Here is a 21,974-nt window from a genome sequence, read left to right as displayed (position 1 = left end):
TAGTTCAAAAAGAAATCTCTAGAGAAACTTAAAAATATTTTGAGCAAAATGAAAGTGAAAATACAATTTTTATCAAAATTTGTGGGATATGGCGAAAGCAGTGCTTAAAGGGAAATTTATAGCATTAAATATGTATATATTAGAAAAGAAGAAAGAACTGAAATCAGTAATTTAAGCTCTTACCTTATGAAACTAGAAAAAGGAGACCAAATTAAAGACAAAGGAAGTAAAAGAAAGAAACTTAGAACAGAAATCAGTTAAACAAACAGGAAAACAGTAGGGAAAACCAACAAAACTAAAAGCTTGTTCCTTGAAAAGATCAATAAAATTGACAAGCCTGTAGCCAGACTAAGAAAAAAGAGAAGACAAAATTGCTAACATCAGAAATGAAATAGAGGACATCATTACGAATTCTATAGACATTAAAAGGATAATAAAAGAATACTACAAACAACTCTATACCCACATATTTGACAACCGAGATGAAATGGACTAGTTCCTTGAAAGACAAACCAAAACTCACATGAGAAGAGTCTATAAACAGGCCTATATAAATTAAAGAAATGTGTCAATAACTAATACCGTGTTTCCCTGAAAATAAGACGGGGTCTTATATTAATTTTTGCTCCAAAAGACGCATTAGGGCTTATGTTCAGGGGATGTGATCCTAAATCATTTTAGGGCTTATTTTCCGATTAGGTCTTATTTTGGGGGAAACATGGTAACCTTCCAAAACAGAAAGCACTAGACCCAAATGGGTTCGTGAATGAATACTGCCAAACATTTAAGTAAGAAATTGTGGCAATTCTTTACAATCTTTTCCAGAAGATAAAAGCAGAGGGAATGCTTCCTAACTTTTCCTATGAGGTAGCATTACCCTAATATCAAAACCAGACAAAGACATGACAAGAAAATTAGAAAGCAGTATCTCTCCTGAACATAAATCCTCAATAAAATACTAAATCAATCCAACATATGCATAGATAATCTAATACATTGTTGTTCTTATTACTTTGAATGAACTGTTACCTGTTAGATCAACTAAGAAAAGGAAAAATAAAATATTTTATTTACTTTCACATATCCCTCCTCTGATGCTCTTCCTTTCTTTATGAAGTTTCAAGTTTCTGACTTCTAATTTTCCATCTTCCTGAAGTTCTTGTAACATTTCGGGTGAGGCAAAGTCTACTGATAAGAAATTCCATCAATTTTTGTTTGAGAACATCTTTATTTCTCTTTTACTTTTAAAGGATAATTTTACAGAATATAGACTTCTACGCTGGTGGGTTTTTCTCTCAACATTTGAGCTATGTCATGCCACTCTCCTCTTGCTTGCATGCTTTCTGAGGAGAAGTCAGTGTAATTTGTGTATTTGCTCCTGTGTAGGTAACGGGGTTTTTTCTCCTTCTCTGGCTTCTTTCAAGATTTTTTCTGTATCTTTGATTTTCTGCAGTTTAAATACAATAGGCCTAGTTGTAGATTTTTTTAGCATTTATCCTGCTTGGTGTTCTCTGAGCTTCCTGCATTTGTGCTTTGGTGTCTGACATGAATTTGGGGAAAATTCCCAGTCAATATTGTTTCAAATACAGTAGTACCTTGGTTTTTGAACATCTCCGTTGATGAACATTTTGGTTTACGAATGCCATAAACCCGGAAGTAAATGCTTCTGTTTTCGAACATGCCTCAGCAGTCGAACATGTCATGCGGCTTCCGCTGAGTGCAAGATCCTGAGGCCTAGCTGTCAGCTGTTTTCAAACGTTTCAGGCTTTTTTCCGCCATCTTGGCGCCTGGGGAGGCCTGCTGGGAACAGGACTTCTAAAACGACAATATGTCTGGAAGGCTGTGGTCCAAAGCCATTTTTGCTGGCTATAAACGGGGTCTCCGGAACCAGAGAGAGCACACAGCTCTTCTTAAAATTGAAGATGTTTATGCTCGAGATGAAACTGAATTCTATCTAGTCAAGAGATGTGCGTATGTGTACAAGGCAAAGAATAACACAGTGACTCCTGGTGGCAAACCGAACAAAACCAGAGTAATCTGGGGAAAGGTAACTCGTGCTCATGGAAACAGTGGTATGGTTCGTGCCAAATTCCGAAGCAACCTTCCTGCTAAAGCCATAGGACACAGAATCCGTGTAATGCTGTACCCCTGAAGGATTTAAACTTACTGAAAAGTAAATAAAGTGGATTTGTTCTCTTGTAAAAAAACAAAACACAAAAAAAAAAACGTTTCAGAACTCGAATGGTCTTCCGGAACGGATTCCATTTGAAAACCGAGGTACCACTGTATTTCTTCTGTACCTATTCTCTTTCTGGTATTCCCATATGCCGATGTTACACCTTTCGTACTTGTCCCATGGTTCTTGGCTATTCTGTTCCGATTTGTTTGTTTCCACTTTTTTCCTTTCTGCTTTTCAGTTTTGAAAGTTCCTATTGACATATCCTGAAGCTCAGAGAGATTCTGTCTTCAGCTTTATCCAGCCTGCTAATGAGCACATCAAAGGCATTCTTCATTTCTTTTGAACTGTTTTTAATCACTGGCATGTCTTTTTCTTAGAATTTCTATCTCGCTGCTTACATTACCCACGTGTACTTGCATGTTGTCGACTTTTTCCATTAGATCCCTTAGCATATTTTTTAAAAGGCCCAATCTGGTAATTCCAACATCCCTGCCATATCTAAGTCTGGTTCTGCTGCCAGCCATATCTCTTCAAACTGTGTTTTTGTCTTTTAGCGGGCCTTGTATTGTTTTCTGTTGAAAGCCAAACATGGTGCACTGGGTAAAAGGCATTCTTGTAAAGAGGGTGTTAGTGATGTGGTAAGGTGTGGGGAAAGGGACAGTGTTCTGCAGCCCTGTGATTAGGCTTGTCTTTAGTGACCTGACGAATTTCACATGTGCTTCTCAGTGTCCCCACCCCTTTAAGTCCGACAGGATGGCTAGAGGGGGTGGAATTGGACATTTCCCTTCCTCCGAGTCATTTAGGCCCTGATAAAACCCCAGCGGCTTAGGCTCTGGTTAACTAGTCTCTCTTGTTAAGAACAGAATGCTCTCATATATTTCAAAATGGGTTTCTTTCGCACGCTGCAGGGGTCACAGCATTTTTCTCCGATATTCACTGGGAGAACCTGGTAGAGCTGCTGGAGGTAAAATGCACAAAAGGGAGAGGAGCCCACTTTGGAGTTTTTAACTCTCAGCTTTATCCACATTGAGCCTCCAGCAATTTCTCAACTACAGTTCAGGTTTTCCTACTCTGTTGTTGGTTCCTGTGCAAACTTCTGTTTGTGGATTTCTACTCCAGTAATTTATACTTCTCTGTGTGTACCTGTGTGTCCCTCCAATTTGAGAGACAGCAGTATACCCTTTGACCCGACTTCTCTGGTAAATCCTAAGAAGAGCTTTTGACTTTTCAGTTTGTTCAACTTTTTACATGTTAGGATGAAGGGACAACTTTCAAGTTCCTTACATATTGGACTGGAAATCGAAAGTCGGAACCCAGTTTCTATTTACTAGAATCATTAATTCTCAAATTTGGAAAAGATTTGAGACATCATCTGTGCATCCCAATAGGCAATGTTTCAGAAATACCGCCCCACCCCCAGGTACACACACCACCACCACCCTCTGCTCCTCGGACAGGTGATGCCCAGTGATGTACTGAATACTTCCTGCAAACAGTGTGTTCATTCCACAAACAGCTCTGGTGGTTAGAAAACTCCCGTTACACCCCTCTTTGGCTTTAGTTGTGCCCTTGAATGGAGGCAGGCACAAGGAGAAGAGGAGGGAGACAACCTGCAGGTTCTTCCTGACGGGCCAGAGGCAAACCCAGCCCTGTCCTGCAGTCTCCCAGAAGGCGGTGGGGGTGACCAGACCCCTTGGAGAAGTCACAGACCAGCACCCATGCTTGTGTTGGAGACAGCCTCTCAAGTCAGTGAGACCACAGGGCAGAGCAAGGCCCTTTGGGGCTACAGTGATGTTGGGAGGGCTTCCTCAAGGAAGAGAGCGGGTGGTGGGCCTTGAAGCACCATGGGGAGCCTTTGGCAAAATGGTTGGAATGGGGGATAGTGACAGGAGAAAGAAGTTAACCAGAAAATGAGGATTTGGGGACTGTAGATGTCAAGTGAAGCCTTTGGGATTCATCACCTCTGTACCAAGATTCGGGGATCATGTTATAGTTCCAACTATGGAAGGTCTTGTTTGTCTCACTCATGTGTCAGGAGTCTCCTCATCATCTATCTGTCTCCACGTTTAGAATCACACACCAAGAAATGGAAGAATCCTTAGAGACCATCTAGTTCAAGCTTTCCCTTTACACACATGGAGAAATTGAGTCCCATAGGGGTGGAAGGGGCAGATTTAGGATTACAATGAATGAGTAGCAGAGCCCAAGCTTCTTGCCTCCTAGCTCCAGCTCCCTTGGCTACTTGGAGCCAAAAGCAGCAAAAATCCTTTCCCTGACTGGAACGAGGAAGTCATGAGGACTCAGTTCTCCCCACCCCACCCCCGCCAGGTCTCCGCCATAATAGGAACTCCTAACTGGGGGTGGCCACAGGTAGCATCCTTTTCTGGGCAATTCAGTTGTGATGCTGAGCACAAGAACATGCAAGGAGGTAGGTGAGGAAGAAAAGGTAGAGCTGGGGACACTGGTGAGCCTGGTGGGAGTTCGGGGTGGGCGGCAGAGAGGAAAGCACTCTCCATATGCAGCATCGTGGGAACTTGCGTCTGCCCTGCCCTCACGTGCTGATTAGCAGGCAGCCAGACGCTGTGCCAGCCAGGCAGCCAGGTGGATACAAGCACATTGTATCCAGAAATGCCCTGTACAGCCTTGTTCCTTGTAAGGCCTTTACCCATTCCCTGCCCAGCTCTTAAAATGGTTCAAAATTCAAAACATGAAAAGGCTTTTCTATGCACAAGCAAATGCGTGGATGTGCATGCAAGCATACACGTGTATTTTTCCCTAACGCTCTCTAGTCCGTCATTCCCCACCTCCCAGGACTGAACCAGACACCTGCCAAGCCCTGATCTACCTCCACCCAGGAAGACTTTCTGCGGGAGAAGGATGGGGGCAGGGGTGGTATCTTTGGGAGATTCCTCTTTCACGTCCTGCCTTTCTGTTAGGCCCCAGTCCTGTAAGAATCCTGACTCCAGCAAGGGTAGGGCTTCCCCAGCTGGGCGGGTGGTAGAGGGAGACTTTGTGTTTTTCTGTTATCACTGAGATTGCCTCGGGCGCTAGGGCTACTCTGGGGCAGCTTGCATTTGCTTTTATCTGGGGATTGTGTTTATGGTTTGTTCTTTGATTAGAGTAGAGCTCAAAATGCAATTCTTGGCTCTTCTGTAATTGCTCTGCATTCTTGACTTGTCTTTGGTGCTGGAAGGGAAAGGCATTTATGCCCTGGGTGGGTCTCCTGGCCTTCCAGCTGCCCTGGAACTGACTGGTGTTGCATACTACCAGGTGCCAGAGACCCACCGGAGAAAGAGAAGCTGTTCAATGTCAAGGAGTCACTGTCAGATTGGGCTCCTGATGAAGTTAACAAATACGCAGGCGGGGTCCTTGATGCTCTCCTGACTTATCCTCCGCAGCCCACTGTGGGCTGCACCCTAGGAGGGATTTGTGTGTCCCCCTGAGTATTGCAACTGCTGTCAGAATGTGTTCTACTGTGTTGAGAGGGGTTTGAGCTGGATGTGAGTGGTGTGGGACGTTGCAGTTAGTGGGGGTAGGAGCGTGTGCTGTGTAATAAGCTAACGCTCGCTCCTGTGTGCTGAGCCTGAGACGGCCCTCGTGTTCTGCTCGTGATACCGGTATCTATCCCACAGTCAATAAAGTGTGCTCGGAGTCTGCAATCCAGAGTGGACTATGTTTTCATCAGATTCTGTCCTCCGCGGGTGGCTGAGGTGTTGAAGGTGGAGCTAAGCAAGGTGGGATTAAACATTAATTACTGCGGCTGCCATCACGGCCCACAAGAGCAAGCAACCCAGGATCAAGGTGCAGAGCTGTTGGGTGGCCCAGGGCTGAGGACGCGGTGACCAGTAGACATGGCTCAATTTTCTGAGGTCCTGGCTGAAATAGGCGACTTCGGTCGCTTCCAGATACAGCTGATGATACTACTGAGTGTCCCCAACTTCCTGACTGCCTTCTACATGTTTGCCCAGGTCTTCATGGTCCTGGATGAGACCCATCACTGCTCCGTGGACTGGGTCAAGAACCACACTTGGAACCTGAGTGCTGCTGAGCAGCTGTCCCTAAGCGTGCCTTTGGATGCCGCAGGCAAGCCTGAGCCCTGCCTCATGTTCCGGCCGCCCCCTGACGGTGCCAGCCTGGAGGACATCCTCAGCCACCGCTTCAATGAGACACAGGCTTGCGAGATGGGCTGGGACTACCCTGAAGACAGGCAGCCATCCCTGATGAATGAGGTAGGCTGCCCATGTGCCGGTCTGGGCCCTCCGTTTCGGGTCTGTCACTTCCTCTGTCTAACCCTCCGCCCTCGGTCACTGGTGTTGCCTCTGTATCTCCCCATTCCTGAATGAATAACCATTGATATGCCTTTTTTTCTCTTTGTCCTCTGCCTCTACCTCTCCATCCATTTTTTCTGTCTGCACTGTCTGCCCATGCATCCGTTCACGTTGGCCTGTCCTTCTGTCTTTCTTCCTCCTTCTCTGCCCAGTTGCCTGCCTTTTTTCCGCCCGCTCCTATTTTCCTATCTTTATGCCTTTCTCTCTCTCCCATGTTCCCATCTGTCTGTCCATTGGCCTTCGTCTTTCAGTTGCCTCTGCATGTCTGCCTGCTTACCTCTCTTCCTGTGTCTTTCTCACTCTCTTATGCTGTCCCTTCCCCTGTCCATTTGTCTGCCTTCCTGCTGGCTTGACTTGGGCTTCCTCCCTTTCAGCTTCTCTCTCAGTCTCCGCCTGCCTGCCTCTGGAAGCATGTGACTCTAGAACTCTATCCTGTAGATACCTGAGCATTTGCTCTTGCGAATAAATTCATTCTCTTGGAGGGACCCAGCCCCCTACTCCCACTCTAGCCACCTCAGAGCAGGAAGAGCCCTGGGAAGCATGGAGGCCCTCTGTTGCATCCCAGATGGCGAGGTCAGGCTCCGAGTGGGGAGAGGGCTTGGCCAGGCCAACACCATGGATTGACCATGGAGCTGGGAACTCCCGCGGGCTCCTGCTGCCCAGCTCCCTGCAGGAGCAGGAGAGAGCACACATAGTCCAGAAACCTGCGTGGAGGGTGTTGATGGGAGGTGCTGTACAGCGCTCACCTATATCGTGGCAGATCCTGAGCCTCTGTGGAGAGGGCAATCTGGAGTCCAGACATTAAACACTAACTTTCCCCACTATGGGTGAAAAACTCTTTCATTCTTGGAGATTCTCAGAGGGCAATGTTTTAACCAAAGGTAAACGTTTACTTCTTAGTATGTGACTACAAGCCTGCCTCTAGGACCCTGGCAGTCCGAGGATATTTCCTGCCATCTTCCTCCTGACCCTCCACCTCATTCTACCCCGCAAGGGGAAAGGGTAGCGTGGAGCTCTCCAGCCTATGGATATAGCCCAGCGTAGCCCCGTCTGACGCTCACTGGCCTCTGGCTTATCTCCCAGCATCACCTCCATAGTAGGTGGCGGCCTGCACCAGTCCTCAGATGCTGTGGGTGTACCTGCCACTACACGTGCTATGCACTCTCTGTCCACCTGGCCGAATAGCAGCCTCCTTAAAGGCAGGCAAGCTTCCGGCTGGTGCGGAGCCCCCTCTAGCCCTTATTTACAGCCTGTGCTGCACTAGTCACAGAATTTTATTCAACCGAAGCCCCCTAAGTATTAACTGTGCAGGGAACAGTCAGAGGAAGGAGGTACCTTGTTCCCTTTCTCCAAGGAACCCTGATGGTCAAGGGACAATCTGTGCTCCTTGTAGGTGGAAACAGGACTGGGTGGGCTCTGAGGCTAGAATTTGCTTCCTCCTAGAGGGCATGGGGCAGGCAACTTCCAGAAGGAGTTGGTATGTGAGCTGAGCACCAAGGTATCAGAAGAAATTTGATAGAGAAGAGGGGAAGGCCTTTGCAGACAGAGAACAGCGCAAGAAAGGCCTGGCATCAGGAAGCGGTGACGTGTCTGGGGAGCAGCGAGAATTGGTGTGTCTGGAATAGGGATGGACAGCCTGTGGGAACTGAACGGGATGTTCTCACGGGACCTCCCCCTCCATCCTCAGCCATCGTCCTAGACTGGGTTGGCCCTTGGACTTCGTGCCTTTCCCTGGCCTGCTCCTACCCACACTTACCCGGCCAAGGGCCGTGACTCCCAAGGGAATAGCAAGTTTGGGCACTTTGAGACCATAAGTTGGGTCCAGTGTAGAGGTACGTTGGTGGGAGATCGTCTACTTCTGTTTCTCATCTATGAGGAGGGGCTGTGCCACACTGATTCACAGGACCCTCTCTGAGCTGACATCCGTTTCCTTGTTACAACCAGCAGCTTCCTATTCAAACGGAAATACAAACAGTCCTAATTTGAGAAGAAAGGAGCACGTTTCCTCATAGACGGTGTGCTCTCAAAGGACAAAGTTCATTTCTCCTTTTCATCCTACACATCCCACTTTTCGTAGGTGCCCATTCTTGGTGAAAGAAAACATGCATCTGTGAATGAGGAGGGAAATAGACTGTCAATGAATAGCTACAACAGTGTGTACTGACCTGGGACCAAAGAAGGGGCAGGGATGAGAGGGAAGGGGAAGCAGAGAATAGCCAGGTCTTGCGTCTGGAGAAAATGCCTGGTATGTCTGAGGAAAAGACATACACAAGAGGCTGGGAAATAAGCAAGTGTCAACTCTTAAAGGGTCTTAGATACACTGCTGAGGAATTTGGGCTTTCTCCTAGAGACCAAAGAGAGCCACTGAAGGTTTTGGAACAGGGAAGGGAGGTGTGATGGGTTGTGCGCCATGAAATGGGGACAGAAGTCTGTGGCGCACTGTGGCAGGCTCCAGACAGAACCATCCACTGGGGGCGTTAGGGCTGGGGTGGTTGCTGACTGGTGTCCCAAGCAGGAGCCCTCTTCATCTTTGTTCCACCTGCAACATGATGCCACCACACGAGCTTAGTGACATGTTGGCACGTTTCTAAGCCACAGTCTCTGCTCCTGCACAATGGGAATGGTAAGCCTTCATGGGGTGACAATGGCCATTTAATGAGATAAGAGGCATATAAACCACAGGAAGGTAGTGAATGGTGGCCACTGAGCAGGGGTGCCAGCGTTGGAAGAATCCCATGCCTTCAGGTCACTGCAGCCCTTCGTGTCTGAGACAACTGTGTCACCAGCTGTGAGTTTCATGAGCACAGGGGCCAGTGCACCCTCAGCTGAACTAACATTTACTGAGAGCTTCCTGTGTGGCTGCCACTGCGCTGAGCATGTTACATGCATTGATTCCTTTAATCCTGTTGGGTGATACTATGTAGTGTTTATATTCTATCCCCATTTTATACATGGGAAACCAAGAAACCAACAGATCAGCTAACAGGCTCAAAGGTCCACAAAGTCACTCAATTCTGGCTCCAGACCCTGACAGCAGCCGGCTTTTATTCATTATTATTTATGCGTCTAACTACAAAGGCAATCTGTGGCTGCTAAACAAAAGCCGAACAGGATGGAATTAGGTGGAGCAAGTTCAAGACCCCTGTCCTTCCCTGCTTCATTCCCGTGGGGTACTAATTGCTTGGCACATATTCAAAGTTCTTAAAAATTAACAGTTGTCCTTGAGAACGGAAGTGTGAGCACAATGGTATTATCTGGATTGATTAATTTGTTACTAAAGGTTACTTAACTGATAATGATTGGCCCGTTGACTAGGTATTAGTGCATTCATTCCTTCATTCATTCATTCAGCATTTTCTTAGCTTTCACTCAGTTTCAGTCCTTGTCTGGGGCAGTAGAGATATCTGAACGCTCCTGACATCCAGCTGTGGGACCTAGGATTCACTACTTAGCCTCTCCTTCCTTAGGGGAACAGAATGATAAGTCAAGGATTGATGTCAGAATTATATGAGATAATGCACGTAAGGCATGAGGCATAGTACCCAACATGGAGCAAGCACTCGAAAGGCATCGTCATCATTGGGAAGCTATCTTCAGGAGCTCTGGAGAAGCGCGCACGTGTCACGTTTCCCCACGTGCATTTGTGTGTGGAGCTGAGCTGTGTGCAGGGGTCACAGAACTGGCTGGGGCACAAAACAAACCAGGGCGGGTAGGGCTGAGTCACATGTACTTACTGTGTGTGCCCATGCAGCAGACGTGTGTACAGTTATGGGGACACACGTTCTCCCCGTGGTGTCCCAGTCTGTCCGTCACGTTCTCTCAGTGTGTCTCCAAGTGCCTTGCCCCCAGCCCCACCGTGTGTGTACACCTGCATGTGTGTGCCCCGTGAGATCGCTCGGGTTCCCTGGGGTGCCTTGGCACACAGTTTGGGAACTGTGGGCATCTCCCTGAGAAGTTTACAGTGGGTGGGCTAAATGATAAAGGACTTACCCTCAGCTGCCCCTTGTCTCAACATCTGCCTCTGTCTGCCTCAGTTCAACCTGGTTTGCGATCGGAAGCATCTGAAGGCGACCTCGCAGTCAGTGTACATGGCTGGGCTCCTCATGGGGGCTGTCATCTTTGGACCCCTCTGTGACTGGTAAGAACCTGAGCCTTTCATCCCTTACCCAGCATGCTCTCAGACTCCTGGCACATGGTCACTGGTCTCCCTCAAATGGGGCTCCCTGGGTGGGGCCACGTGTCCCCCCTCACAGAGAGCGTGGGGGAGGGCAGGGCTGGGTCTCCCTGGCTTCTTCCCCTCACAGCGTCCCGCCTGGCCCTGCCCCCTTCTTCCTCCAGGATTGGCCGCAAGGCTACTATCCTCGTGCAGCTGCTGTTCTTCGCGCTCTTTGGTCTGGCCACAGCCTTTATGCCCAGCTTCGAGCTCTACATGGTCCTGCGCTTTGCTGTGGCTACTGCCGTGGCTGGATACACCTTCAGCAATGTCACTCTCCGTGAGTATGTGGGCCCTGAAGCTGTTGGCCACACGGTGAGTCCTTGGGGTCTGGCCACATGCCCCAGACTGCCTGTGAGGGCCTCAGGCACCCGCACCTGAAGTGGTCACACCTGCTCTTCCTGAGCTGGGACAGAGGCCCCAAACCTGGCGGAGTGAGCGGGCAGGGTCTGGCCCAGCCTCAGCCTCTCTGTTACAGTTACAGAGTGGGTGGGGCCCTCGTGGAGGACTCAGGCTGTGGTCCTGGCCCAGTGCACCTTCTCGCTCGGGCAGATGGCGCTTGCAGGCCTTGCCTACGGTGTCCGTAACTGGAGGCTCTTCCAGATTGCTGGCACTGCACCTGTCTTGCTGCTCTTCTTCTACTTCTGGTGAGGAGATAGTTCCTGGGAGCCAGCCACCCTTGGTTAGCTGTGCTGCAGTGGGTTTGGCGTGCAGCACTCACCTTCACTCGGGCGTGTCAAGGAGACAGACTGCAAAGGGTGTGGGGTTCAGTGTGTACTGAAACAGTACCCCAAGCTCATAGTTATCCTGACCTATAGGGCTCTGCCAGAATCCGCACGGTGGCTCCTGACCCGGGGGCGGGTTGAGGAGGCTAAACAAGTGCTCCAGAAGGCAGCTTCGGTCAACAAGCGGAAACTCTCCCCAGAGCTCCTGAGCCAGGTACTTCCAGCAGGCCGGGCCTGCCCTGCCCCAAATCTCTCACATACAGACCTTTCTGCTGCCCCCTCACTCTGCGTCTTCCTCCCAGCTGGTCCCAGAGAAGACAGGCCCCTCAGGGAATGCCCTGGATCTGTTCAGACACCCCCAGCTCCGGAAGGTGACCCTGATTCTCTTCTTCGTCTGGTGAGTGCCCTGTGGCCCAAGCCAAGGGCTGCCACTTCCCTGGTATGTGTCAGTGGCATGTGGGATGGTGGCTCTCTGGCTGGGATGGGCTGTGTGCGAATGACTGGGTCTCTCCCTGGCGGTGGTACTGTTTTCTGGTTTGACTTCTGGCCAGCCAGGCCGTCTTTCTCTTTCTGCATGTCATGGTGTCTCATCATCCAGCAGTGACAGGGACTCTTGGACGTTGTGTAGGTTTGTGGACAGCCTGGGGTACTTCGGCCTGAGCCTCCAAGTCGGGGACTTCGGCCTAGACATCTACCTGACACAGCTCATCTTCGGTGCAGTGGAGGTGCCCGCCCGCTACTCTAGCATCTTCATGATGCAGTGGTTTGGCCGCAAGTGGAGCCAGCTGGGGACTCTGGTTCTGGGTGGCCTTATGTGTATCACCATCATCTTCATCCCAGCAGGTACCAAGGCTGGCTCTCCCCCGACCCATCCCACCCTCATTCACCTATGGCCAGAGGCCTATTGCTTTTCTTTCCAGGGCGAGAGCTTCCCTGGGGTTCGGGTACAGAAGGGGTGAGGAGCTGGGTTGAGCCGGGCAGGGGGCAGGGCCCAGGTGATGGGGCCATCTGCCCTCCGTGGGGCTGACCAGCATCCCTCACCAGATCTGCCCGTGGTGGTCACTGTGCTGGCCGTGGTGGGGAAGTTTGCCACTGCTGCTGGGTTTACCATCTCCTACGTGTACTCTGCTGAGCTCTTCCCCACCGTCATCCGGTAAGGGCTGCTGGTGCAGCTCATGCACCTCTGCTCCCGACACCATCCTTCTGCTGTCCTCACCGCCGTCTCACAAATAGCTTGTGAGGCTGGCTCTGGGACAGCAGTGCTGGGTGGGGTCCAGGACAACCTGAAAGCTAGTTCAATCCCCCAAGTTGTCCCCAGGCTGGTGGAGGAGCCATAGAGAGGTAGGCCATGACCTGGCCTTGTCAGGACTGGAATATGGAGTAAGTCTAAGAATGAATGGCCCAGAAGCAACAGGCAGGTGGGGGTAGGGGATGGCAAGAGGTGCAGCCTTTGACCTGAGACTGGGTAGGCGGGCAGGTACGTAGCAGGCAGACAGAGAGGCCTGGAGGTGGGAGAAGCGGGGCACACGTGGATGACAGGTAGTTCAATGTGCAGGAGGAAGGCTAGGTGAGCCTGGAGGCCCTGCAGGCCTGTGGGGGCCAGAATGAGGGATCTGGGCTCTCCCAGGGAGGTGTGCTGAGGTGGCGCTGTGGCCCGGAATTGAGGTTGGGTCGGCTCACTTTGTGCTGGTCTTCCCCTAGGCAGACGGGCATGGGGCTCGTGGGCATCACGTCAAGGATTGGGGGCATCATCACGCCACTTGTGATCCTGCTGGGCGAGTACCATGCAGCCCTCCCTATGGTCATCTATGGCAGCCTCCCCATCGGGGCAGGTTTACTCTGTGCACTGCTGCCAGAGACACGCGGCCAGACCCTGAAGGACACCATCGCAGACCTGGAGCAGGGGCCCCACCCACAGTGAGCTGCTTGCTTTTGCTGATGCCCAGGACCTGGCCCCTATCCTAGAAGCCCAACCCTCTCCCTCACCATCCGTTCATTGTTGCGTAGAGACCAACATTCGGGGGGGCGTCAGGAACCACAGATATCTGACTGGCTTTCGGTTAGAAGCCCCCTGCTTTGGGGAGGGTTGGGGAGGGACACGGCCACAGGACCATTTCCTGGTCAGCCAGTAGAGGCCTTCTGCTCCCTCCAGGTCTCTGAAGCCAGCGCCCTCAGAAAAGGAAACGGAGGCCGCAGGAAGTACATCTGGCCCAGGGCTGGCCTTTGTGAGCAGCACGTACTTCTGATTCTATTCCCCTGTACACGGCTGAGACCTGAAGGCAAGACCAGCTTTGCTGATGGACGTGGCTCAGCACCAGCACCCATTGCCGAGCCCACTCCCAGAGGCACCTGGGACAGGGCCTCCGTCCTTTCATCTTCTTTCTTATCCCCAGATCCCTTCCTCTAACACCCTCTACTGGGTTAGGATCTTGGGTGGGTCTTTGGCTTAGTTTGTTGCCTTCAATCTGGGGTCCCCCTGTCTGCAAAGCACAGTCAAGCCCAGAGCAGAACACTTAGAGAGGGCCTTTCCAAGAGTGGGGAGGAAGAGGAGAAAAAGTGTGGATTGTGGACTCTGTCCACGCAGATGGATGAAAAGGCCATGGGTGAAGAGAAAGTGGTGGTTCCTTCTACTGGCTGGACCAGGCCCTTCTGGCTAAGGTGGGGGCTCCAGCACATATCTCTCATCCACTGAGAGAGGACCACGTCCACTGAAAATCAAAGCTTCAGTCTTGCTTTCTCCTCAAAGACCCTCTATCCCTCTGCCCCGCACTCAGCTCATTGCTAACCTGTGTGGCTCAGGGACCAGCGGCAGGGAAAGAGCAGGGGCGGGTTTTGTTTCTCTCCATGCCCCCCACCTCCCTTTCACAGTCTGCTGCTTCTGGCTCCTGCAGGGCCCGAGCAGGGCGAGGGGAAAGCACGGCAGTCTTGACTTAGCTGCCACTGGTTGTGGTTGTCCCCAGGGTGTGCTGGCTAGTCATCAGTCAGTGCACTCCAGCGGCGTCAGAAAGTCGGCTCTCCTGCGGGGCACATCCATGGCTTTCCAGATCCTCTCAGGACCTCTGATTGTTCCTTAATATGAGCCATGTTCTCACCACTGACCTCGAGACCCAGCATTGCTCCCCACATCGCGTTGTCTCTCTTACTGCTCGCATACCTTACCATAGTAGCCCCCCCTCTCAGGTGGGGTCCCTCAGACCAGGCTACCTTCCCCAGCAGCTGATTCGCCCACAAGAACACCGTACATCCTTGTGCCACGAAGAAAGGGAAAAGAGCTTGGGTGGCCACTACGCCTTCCTTTGCCCTGCCTTCAAACACATTTCTGGCTGACCTCTCTCCAGACAGTAAGGTTCCGTCTCTCCTCACGGGCACAAGGGTTCAAAAAAGGGTTCCTCAGGCCTCCGTCCCTCACACTCAGCTCCTCTGTTGGAGCGTGGAGGTGGAGGTAGGTGCTGGACCAGTTTTCTCTTTGTCGATCTAGCATGGAAGCGTCCAGCTCCTCTCTTTCGATTACATGGATATTTGTTATGCACAGTTCTCAGCGTGGACATGACAGGCAAAAGTTCTATTCAACTTCCTGCTGCATACCCAGTCATGGAGTCCCACGTCTAACTCTCCCCTTGGGGACACTCAGAAGTCTTTCTTGGCATTATGTGGCACCCAGGCTGAAACTGCCAAGGGGGTGAAAAACCTGAATCGGAGTTAGGAGACGGCTGTTCCGAAGGCAGTTTCCTCCTCTAATATGTGGACACTTGCATCCTTTTGAGACAGAACAATCTTCATTCCTGGAAAGACACTTAAATGGATCCTTTATTGACACAAGCGTAAATGTGAAGATTCACCTATTGCCTCTGGGCAGGTCTTTAGAGACTTTTATTTCTTTAGGGATTGTGAACCATTGGGAGGGAGAAAGATGTATGTATGTATGTGTGTATGTATGTATTACAAAGCACCCTGTGACTTGTTCTGGACAATGCTAGTCTTTTAGCAGTTGCTGATGTCAGGTGAGCAGCCGAGACCCTGGGACCTCAGAGAACAAGATATGCAGGCCTGATCTGGACTCTACCTGGAGGCACAGTGGCCAGCCTGGGCTAGGCAGTGGCTGTTCTCCCTAGGGTGTTGGTGAGCACAGAAGAGCCCAGATTCGGGGGACATGCTGGTGGTGGGCCCATTACTCATGTAATGGTTAGCTTTGTGGGGGCTAGTACTGGACTCACCTGTCTGGCCTTGGGGGCAAGAGCCCTCCGACTCTGGGCCCCAGGCTTCCCATTTTCCAGTGGATGACTTTGTAGTTCCTTTTACACCGATCCTTAAGGATTCTAATCTCAGGTGCCCTGGCTGGGTGTGAAAGGCAAAGCACTCCAGCAATCTGCCCTCAGGGTCCAATTAGATAAGAAAGGAGAGCCATCCACCATCCCAGATCACTGCCAGGCACAGGGCAAGGCTGAGTCCTGAGCGTGGCCCTGACTCATACACCACTAAGCTTTGCCTCACTCGCTCGCTCACTCAGAACGATACCATGGCTGAGGAACAGAGGACACCGTGTTGTTAAACAAGGCCGCTGACCCCGTGTGCGGGGCCTGGAAGGCCCCCTTGAGGTTGGATATCCTGGGAGAGAACTGCCGGCAGGAGGGGATGCAGATGCCCTTTACGAGTGAAGACTAGCGATGAGCAGGGGCTGCAGCTGTGAGGATTTCTGGGAGTTTGAGGAACCAGACCTAGGTGGGGCTTGCAAGGCCAGGTCCTTAATTTTGAACTTTGTTCTGAGGGTACTGAAAGCTACGGATTTTCTTATTGTTGCCCAGTACGATTTGCATTTTAATAATTGCCCTCTATATGAAAAATGTGTTGGAAGAGGGCAAATGTAGAAGCGGAGAAGCCAGGCAGAGCGTCAGTACGACAATGAAATGTGTTGCCAGCATTCACGGCCTCAGTGGCTCCTCACTGCATTCGGTGATGAAATGGGGCGATGCCAATGGAAGTGGGGGAGGCTGGGTTTGAGAGCAAATTAGGAGGTGAAGCCCCTGTGATTGATTGCTCCCTGGGCCTGTGCCCTAGGCACACAGCGTAGCATCTCGGTTTCTTTTAGCTCTGCCCAGGGGAAGCCCCTGGCAGCTAGGACCCGTGCCCGCCCTCCTCAGAGGGACCCCTGAGACTGACGAGGTACTGTGCATCTTATAGTCACTATGTCAATCCAAAGTCGAAGGCACCCCCACACTTCCCCAGCCAACTCCTCTGCTTTGACACCCGCCACTCACCTGGCCCCAAACCTTCCCACTTCCACCCATGGTCTGTGTTTCTGGATTTGCTGCTCCAAATCCAGCAGAAGCCCCCGTATCCTCAGCCCTCTAGAAGAGTTCTCCATCTCCTGCCTCTTCCTCTGGTCACGTATCCTCTCACAACCAGGGAGCTGGGGCGACAGCCTCACTACTCCCCATGGCGACCGCTTGACCATTTCGGCCCTTCCCACCTGGAGGAACCTCCTCTTGTAGAAACATCTCTTCCTGCTCCCACCTCCGACCCTCCATCTCATGCAGCCTCACTCATCTAAAGCTGCCTGGTTCACAGTTGTCCCTTCCACTCCAGCTCCTGCCTCTAGCTTGGGAAAATTCATTTCCACCTCCAAAATCTCAAAAATGCCTGGCATATGAGTGAATAAATGAAGAAATCTCTAATTCAGACACCCCACTCTCTGAGCACAGCGTCCCAGCCTTCTGGCTTGTTTGCTCCCTCACTGAATCCGCCTGAGTCTGCCTGGGCTGCAATAACCAAATACCACAGACTGGGGGGCTTGCAACAGAAATTCATTTTCTCACAGTTCTGGAGACTGGAAGTCCAAGCTCAGGCTGCTGGCAGGGTCGCGTTCTCCTGAGCGTCCTCTTCTTGGCTTGCAGACAGCCACCTTCTCGCTGTGCCCTCACATGGCTTTTCCTTGGTGCATGCAAGTGGACGGAGAGAGAGCTTCTCCTTCCAAAGCCACTAATTCCATCATGACGGCCCACCCTCATGACCGCGTCGAACCCAGATGACCTCCCAAAGGCCCATATCCACATATCATTACATTGGGGGCTAGGGCTTCCACACAGAAACGGGGGGGTCTGGGGTGGACGCAAACATTCTGTCCACAACACCATCCTTAGCCTCATTGGTCCCTGCAGTCTGCTGACCTTGTTACTGCCTGCCCACCTGTGCCCTCCGCTCAGATTGGAGGATGGAAGCCATCACTTTCATTTCTATTGGGAGATAGGACTCGTTTCTCTGTTACCAGCACCCTGCGCTTCAATCCTTTCACCCTTCGGTTGGACCCAACCAACAACATCATGGCAGCGATGAACCCGATTATGTGCCTTCTGTCTCCCTGCCCCGCAGACTGCTGGGCGCTACTGGAGAGAGACTGTCACGTGCCCAGCAAGCCTGTTCTGAGAATTGAGGGTCGTCAGCCTCAAATGGGCCTTTAATAGCACCCAGCATTCCCAGCAGCTACTTTTTAGTCAGCTTGTCTGCCAACTCTCACCAGTGGCTTTGTTGAACCTCCACTCTGCATCCCTCCCTTCACCTACCTCCTAACAGTCACTTCTCCACCTCCTTTCAGAGAAAAGACAAGCCCTCCGATGGCAGCTCCCCAAACTTCTCACCACTGAATCTTCAACCCCCATTCTCCCCGCCCCTTCTGCTAGAGTGAAAGAACTCTCCTGCACAGAGAGGGCAGTGAAGCTCCTGGGGGCCAGGCCCTTAGCGCTGTTCTCACCTCTGCCCCAGATCTGGGAGCGGCTGAAAGGAGGGCCTCGTCCCCCTCTGATTCTCCTCCCCAGCCCTGTCCCTGAGGCATGGGGACTGAGGATGGATCTGTTGTGTCTGGAAGGACAGGAGAATTTCCCTCATTGGAGGAGGGCCCCTTAATGGTAGTGCAGCTGCTCCTGGTGCCAGGAAGGCTGCACAAAGGCATGGGGCCGGCTCACGTGGACAGTTTCAACCTGCCTCGCCCCGTTCCGTCCCTACTATCCATGGCCAGTTGTGCCCCTGGAGTAGAAGGCTGATCCTCACCATTCTTACCCCACCCTGAGGAACTCCCTGCCCCATTGTGACACTACTCCCTGATCACCAATGGAACCCAAAGGTTCTGTTCCCAAGGGTCTGGCCGGGGCTGGCTTGTGGTCCTGTCTCCAGGGAGAAGGGATGGGAGGGTGTGGAGGGTGGCAATGATGATGATACCGGGCAGTGGCCAGGCGGCATAATCAGCACAGATGTTGATAGGAGCCTGTCAGGACACGTCCGGCTATAGGGAGTCGATGGAAAGAGCAGACTGCCCTCAAAGGAAGCATGAGTTCTCAGGTGTGGCATCCGGTCATTTCCGGTCCTCAGATTTCCAGTTTCTCCTGTCTCTGCCTCCCTGTTCCAGGCCTCAGTTTCCTCTTTTGTACATTGAGAATGAATTGCTTGGGGCCTGTCCACCAGGCAAAGAATCTCTGGAATCAGTAGAGGAAGCAAGTGCTCCAGGCCCTGGCAGACTGTCAGAACCCTGTGGGTATTCGGGTGATGCTGGGGGGACATGAAAGGGGACCCTGCTGGGGGAAAAAGGTACAGCTGGCTCTAGGACCGAAAGCCAAATATCTGTGAGGACAGCACATGTTCCCTCCCGCCTTCCTGGGACGTCTCCTCTGTCCCCTCCACCCCTCCACCCCTCCAACCTTACACACATATATACTGTATTAGTTTCCTATTGCTGCTGTAACAAATTACCACAAACTTAGTGGCTTAAAACAACACGAACTCATTGCCTTACAGTTGTGGAAATCAGAAGTCCACAGTGGGTCTCACTGGACTGAAATCAAGGCATCAGGAGGGGTGCATTCCTTTCTGGAGGCTCAGAGGAGAATTCATTTTCTTGCCTTTTCCAACCTCTAGAGGCTGCCTGCATTCCTTGGCTCATGGTCCCTTCCCATCTTCAAAGCCAGCAGTGGCCAGTCAATCTTAAAGGATGTAACTGAAATTTATTCATTTTCACTGCTGTATTGTACTCTATATAAATATACCACAATTTATCCATTCTTCTGTCGATGGGCATTTGGCCTTTTTTGTTTTTTTCATATTTGGAGTGTGTCGTCATGAACATTTTGGTATTCATTGCCTGGAGCACGCGTATAAATGTTCCCTCGGATTATATACCTGGGAGTAGATCTGCTGGGTCACGAAGTGTGCGAATATTCCACTTTATAAGACAATGCCAGGTTGTTTTCCAAAGTGGACCTATGCATCATTCTGCCAGAAATGTATGAAAAATAGACGTTCTCCAACACTTGGTATTGTCAGACTTTTTTAGTTTTGTTAAGCAAATGAGTAAAAATATTTCATTCAGGTCTTAATTTGTATGTCCCTCGTTATTAAAGAGATTGAACATCTCTTCATGTTTGTGGACCACATGAACTTCCTCTTCTTGAAATGTCCATTCGTGTCTTTTGCCCATTTTTCTATATTGTCTTTTCATTATTGATTTGTAGGGTTCTTTACATATTCTTGATTCTAATTTTATTTTCAGTAATATGTGTTTGCAAATATATTCTCCTAGTTGTGACTTGGTTTTTCTTTTCCTTTAGGATTGGCATTTTTTTAAAGTCAAATTTATAACTTTAACGTTGTATGTTTAGCTTCTGTGGTTTGATTAAGAAACCCTCACCTGAAAATTAAAAATATATTCCCTGTATTTTCTACTAAAAGTTTTGTTCTTGAAATTTTAGTCCTTAATAGGACTGGACTTTCTGTTTTTGGTGTGAGACAGGAATCCAATGGTTAATTTTTTTTTTCACTTACTGATCTGTCATGCTTTTTCTCTTTCTCCCTCTCTCTCATCAAAACTTTGTTTGCATAGGTCTACTTCTGAGCTTCCTGTTTAATTAGTCCTGCATTGGTACCACTTTGTCTTTAATGAATGGGACTTTATAATAAATTTCTATATTTGGCAGGACATATCATTCCCTCTTATTATTATTATTCAGAATTGTGTTATGGCCTTGTTCTTTCATATTAATTTTAGAATCATCTTGACATGTGTCACAACAATGTCTTTTGGATTTTGACTGGAGTTGTACTGAATCTACAGATCCATATGGGGGAGAACTGATAACTTTTATTCATGACCATGAACTATGTCTCTGTTTTTCTTCCTTCACATATTTGTGTAAGTTTTATAATTATTTTGTACACAGGTCTTGCACATATTTTTAAACCATTTTATTGTGATAAAATATGCATACACTTGACTATTTTAACCCTTTAAAATTTTTAGCTTTATTGGAGTATAACTGACATAAAATTGTAAGATATTTAAAGTATACATTGTGGGGCTTTGATTTACATATACATTGTGAAAGGATTCTGCCCATCTAGTTAATTAACATGTCTATCACCTCATATATTTATCTCTTTTTTTAAGTTCTATTCTCAGCAAATTTCAGTTATACAATAGTGTTATCAACTATAGTCTCCATGTTTTACACCCTCAGAACTTATTCATCTTATAGCTCAAAGTTTGTACCCTTTTTCTGACCTCTCCCTATTTCCTCCACCCTCCAGTCCCTGGAAATTACTTTTCTACTTTCTATGAGTTTGAGGGTTTTTTTGTTGTTTGTTTTTTTAAAAATTCCACATATAAGTCATGCTATGCAGTATTTGTCTTTGTCTGGCATGTTTCACTTAGCAAAATGCTCTCAAGTTCCATTCATGTTGTCAAAAATGGCAGGATTTCCTTCTTTCTCAGGACTGAATAACATCACATCTTCTTTATTCGTTCATCCATTGATGGATACTTAGGTTGTTTCCATATCTTGGCTATTGTGAATAATGCTGCAATGAACATGGGTCTCTTTGAAATAGTGATTTCATTTCCTTTGAATATATACCTAGAAGTGAGATTGATGGATCATATGGTAGTTCTATTTTTAATTTTTGAAGAAACTTCATATTGTTTTCCACAGTGGTTGCACCAATTTACATTTATTCCCACTCACAGTAACAGTACACAAGGATTCCCTTTTCTCCACATCCTTGCCAACACTTATTTCTTGCCTTTTGGATGACAGCCATTTTAACAGGTGTGAGGTCATATATCATTGTGGTTTTGATTTGCCTTTCTCTGCTGATTAGTGGTGTTGAGAACCTTTTCATGTATGTGTTGGCCATTTGTATGTTGTCTTTGAGAAAATGTCTGTTCAGTCCCTCAGTCCAGTTTTAAACTGGATTATCTGTTGTTGGATTTTTTTTCTTTTTTGCTATTGAGTTTACGAGTTCTTTCATTTTAACCATTTTTAAGGGTACAGTTCAGACACATTAAGTACATTCACACTGCAGTGAAACTATTACCACTATCCATCTCCAGAGCTTTTGCATCTCCCCCAGCTGAACTCTGTACCCCTTTAACAATAATTTCCCATTCTGTCCTCCTCCCAGCCCTTGGCAACCACCATTCTACTTTCTGACTCTGAATTTGACTACTCGAGGTCCCTTATATAAGTGAAATCATACAATATTTGTCCTTT

General features: G+C 49.3%; 1 protein-coding gene and 1 pseudogene across 1 annotated transcript; both read left to right on the top strand.

The window, feature by feature from the left end:
• Positions 1 to 1,758: 1,758 nt before the first annotated feature.
• Positions 1,759 to 2,192, top strand: LOC109445398 (large ribosomal subunit protein eL33 pseudogene; annotated as a pseudogene).
• Positions 2,193 to 5,232: 3,040 nt separating this feature from the next.
• Positions 5,233 to 19,841, top strand: SLC22A13 (solute carrier family 22 member 13). The gene is made up of 10 exons (XM_019727610.3): positions 5,233 to 6,408; positions 10,542 to 10,645; positions 10,846 to 11,000; positions 11,199 to 11,367; positions 11,539 to 11,659; positions 11,748 to 11,842; positions 12,074 to 12,288; positions 12,490 to 12,598; positions 13,147 to 13,362; positions 13,598 to 19,841. The coding sequence occupies exons 1-10, from the start codon at positions 6,031 to 6,033 to the stop codon at positions 13,689 to 13,691; spliced, it is 1,656 nt and encodes a 551-aa protein (XP_019583169.2). The 5' UTR covers positions 5,233 to 6,030; the 3' UTR covers positions 13,692 to 19,841.
• The last annotated feature ends 2,133 nt before the right edge of the window (positions 19,842 to 21,974 follow it).

The sequence above is a fragment of the Rhinolophus sinicus genome, chromosome 5 (genome assembly GCF_057876585.1).
Source record: "Rhinolophus sinicus isolate RSI-liver-muscle chromosome 5, RSI-T2T, whole genome shotgun sequence".
Classification (NCBI taxonomy): Eukaryota; Metazoa; Chordata; class Mammalia; order Chiroptera; family Rhinolophidae; genus Rhinolophus; species Rhinolophus sinicus.
The sequence above is the reverse complement of the archived record's forward strand: the minus strand, read 5'-3'. Positions and strand labels throughout refer to the sequence as shown.